This window comes from Sphaeroforma arctica (genome assembly GCF_001186125.1).
Source record: "Sphaeroforma arctica JP610 unplaced genomic scaffold supercont1.74, whole genome shotgun sequence".
NCBI classification, from domain to species: Eukaryota; class Ichthyosporea; order Ichthyophonida; genus Sphaeroforma; species Sphaeroforma arctica.
In genome coordinates, this window is record NW_014040484.1 from 144,399 (window position 1) to 147,454 (window position 3,056).

Below are 3,056 nucleotides of genomic sequence, written 5' to 3' on the forward strand. Positions count from 1 at the left end.
CGGGAGTTGGATTAGCATATGATTGTTTAAGTGCTCTTCTATATTATCCTGACATATCTCCCGTCCCTGAGAGTTGGATTCGCATATGATTGCTTAAGTGCTCGTCTATATTATCATGACATATATATGCCCTATCCCGTCCTTGGGAGTTGGATTAGCATATGATTGTTTAAGTGCTCGTCTATATATTATCATGACATATCTCCCGTCCTTGGGAGTCTGATTAGCGTATGATTTTATTTAAGTGCGCGTCTATATTATCATGACAAATCTTGGGAGTGTGATGTAGCCGTGTCAACATGCAGAGCGCAAGGCGGCTGATGCTCGAAGACTCCTTTTGCGGAGATAGCAGTTATTTGCGCGGGCATTGCGGCGGGTATTGGATATACTTGTCCTTCTGCGAGAAATACGAGTGGATGATAACCTTTGAGAAATGTGCTTCTATTGCAAGGTGTATGTAGAGATGATTAGTACATAACTGCGTACCCATATCTATAGTTGATATACATGATCGGAAGCGTTTTTGTTTTAATATTTCGAAAAACGTCGGTCGGGTGCACATACGATCCATCCCTCATCCAAACACACAGACGCTATAATCTGCAGCCAGCCATTGCCAAGAAACTATCATATACAATGCACACTCCCCACTTAACTTTACGTAGTACACAACTCCCTTCCTTCCCAAAAATCGCGTACAGCACACCAGGACTGAACATAAGTAAACCCTTACCTGAGCTGCCTGTATCCGCTGGCATGAACATGGGCGACCCTACCACCTCTTCATGGTGATGAGAGTTCCGGAAGGAATTTGACCTCGCTCTCCTTTTCCTGGCTCCACCCGCCCCGACCCCCACTCCCACGGCAGGTGTTTGTATTCCAGATTGCATCGAGCCACCGGCACTCGTATCCTTATTTGCACCTGTGTGTGTGCTTGTATTTGTATTACTATCGAGATTCTTATTTATATTGGTGTTGCGCGTGTTCCGACTCACGACGGGCTCTCGCGCGGGTAAGGTGGTCACCACCTGCCCAGTGGTAGCTGAGATGGTGTCCTTTAGCAGTATCCGTACCAGCACATCGTCTACCACGGACTTCATTTGAAATTCTGCCGTCGTTAGCGGCAGGTGTAGTTGTTCCTTTAGTATATTCATTTTGCACAAATACATCGCGCGTTCAGTAGGTTGGTAGTGGTTATTTGCCATCACAATAAGTCGAGGCTGATAGTATACAGAAGTAACGATTGAATTGTAACGTGTTTTAACAAGCGGGTCTTCGTGAGGTTCGTATGGACAACTATCAGCGCAAATATTTTGGGGGATATTTTAAATAAAACGATACGAAATGTATATATTTCTGCCTGTATGATCATATAGTTCACAAGTGCGTACACAAGGGCCGCGAGTGCGCTACAGCATACGAATACACCGGATCTCAATTTGTGCATGGCAAGCACTATCACATATGTCAAACCGGTCTGTACATCACTCAAAACCTGATTTTAACTATCAAGTTTGTCATACCTTCCTATCACAGTAGAAGTAGGCGCTGAAGACCGCTTTTTCCAGGCGATCCCGATCACTTATGCTGACCGCCGAGTCCATGTCTAAACTGCTCACACGGAGACTACGCCGAAAGAAAGCAGCCGTGTCTGTTAATGGTTCATCTGATAGACATACACAGTCAAGCCAGATCCACATACAGGTGCTACGTTGTATGGTCGTCCCAGCCAAGTATACGCGAGGAACCGTATAGGTGATACAACACAGATGCAGACTGGCCATCGCGATTGCTCGGCAGAGAGCACAATTAATACAGCGGCGTGCCGAGCGCCCGTCTAGGGTACCCATCCGATTGCTATAGACGTGCTCAATGTGTGTATACAATGCCAGCATCTTCCGATATCTTATTCAGAACGTGTGACTGCAGATCACATGTATAGGGGTACGTGTGACAAACAACGGTATTGTGGCGTATCTGGACTAAAAGCGTGGGCAAGGAGTGGGATACATTGTGAAGTATATTGATCTATATATGTACGCCTGCCAGCCTGTAATAGTATATTGTTGCATATGAGAATAATGAGGCGTAGCTTCACAGCGGGATTTATGGTTGGCAAGTGTGGCATAAATAGTGAAATAGCATATTGTTGCGTATGATAATAGTGAGGCGTAGCTTCACAACGTGCACATTTTCAATTTATGATTGACAAGTATGGCATATATGAGTATAGTCATAAATGAGTGATAACGGATAGACCGAATTTTTTTTGGAGCACTCATGAACAGTGCAGATTCTAAGTATTATTGCTAGAAGTACCTCTGATCCGCGGCAAATTTGGCAGGATCGTTGTCGAGTATTGCAACTTGATCCGCCAGGAAGTTCAATTCCTGTTCTGTTGGCATCCCGAAGACTTCCTGGTTGCCGAATCTAAAAGGAAAGGACCGTGAATTAAACCCAGCGATGAGTGTGCTATAAAGACGTACGCATAGGAAATGCAACTTGAGTTTACAAGCAGAATGGATGAACACAAAGCCGAAAATGGTACGCATACTGCTAAACTGAATTTGGGACGTCGTCAGACGCTTCTCAACTGCGAATACCACAGGGAAAACGGCAGACAATTGCTGAGTGGTCAATACGAATCCATACAACATGATTTTGATCAGATGTAGAAAATCCTAAAGTTCCCGTTTAGCATTATTTCAAATCCAAAGTGGCAGCTATAACATTAAACATTCGAAGGTTTGTATTTGATTGTTCACAAAATATCACAGACGTTTGCCACATACATACAGCAACGTAAAATAGTGGTATTGTCGACACACGGTGTACAATCATCTATCTGAAAGAAATGAGCTAAAACACAGAAAACGACCAAGGTAATAAAGACAAATGAAAAACATATGTCTGCAAATAATACACAATATGTATATTTGTATATATCTATAAATGTATATATATATATATATATATATATATATATATAATAATAATAATAATATATATATATATATATAATAAATAAATAATAATATATATAATAATAATAATAA

General features: G+C 42.0%; 1 protein-coding gene across 2 annotated transcripts; it reads right to left on the reverse strand.

Moving 5' to 3' along the window:
• Window positions 1-225: 225 nt before the first annotated feature.
• Window positions 226-1,571, reverse strand: SARC_01788. 2 transcript variants are annotated; one of them, XM_014304492.1, is made up of 3 exons: window positions 1,524-1,571; window positions 734-1,108; window positions 226-397 (listed from the first exon to the last, which is right to left on the reverse strand). In XM_014304492.1, exons 2-3 carry the CDS (start codon window positions 1,098-1,100, stop codon window positions 261-263), a joined length of 504 nt encoding a protein of 167 aa, XP_014159967.1. In that variant the 5' UTR covers window positions 1,101-1,108; window positions 1,524-1,571; the 3' UTR covers window positions 226-260. The 2 variants fall into 2 exon arrangements, with proteins under 2 accessions (XP_014159967.1, XP_014159968.1); XM_014304493.1 differs by having other exon boundaries at window positions 734-1,546.
• Window positions 1,572-3,056: the final 1,485 nt, after the last annotated feature.

Bases quoted from the DNA above. Each gene is read 5' to 3' on its own strand.
- SARC_01788 (XM_014304493.1), bottom strand. From the start codon at position 1,205: ATGGCAAATAACCACTACCAACCTACTGAACGCGCGATGTATTTGTGC. The intron at 398-733 runs GTAAGGGTTTAC...TATTTCTCGCAG, and splicing joins AGCGGATACAGGCAGCTCAG to AAGGACAAGTATATCCAATA.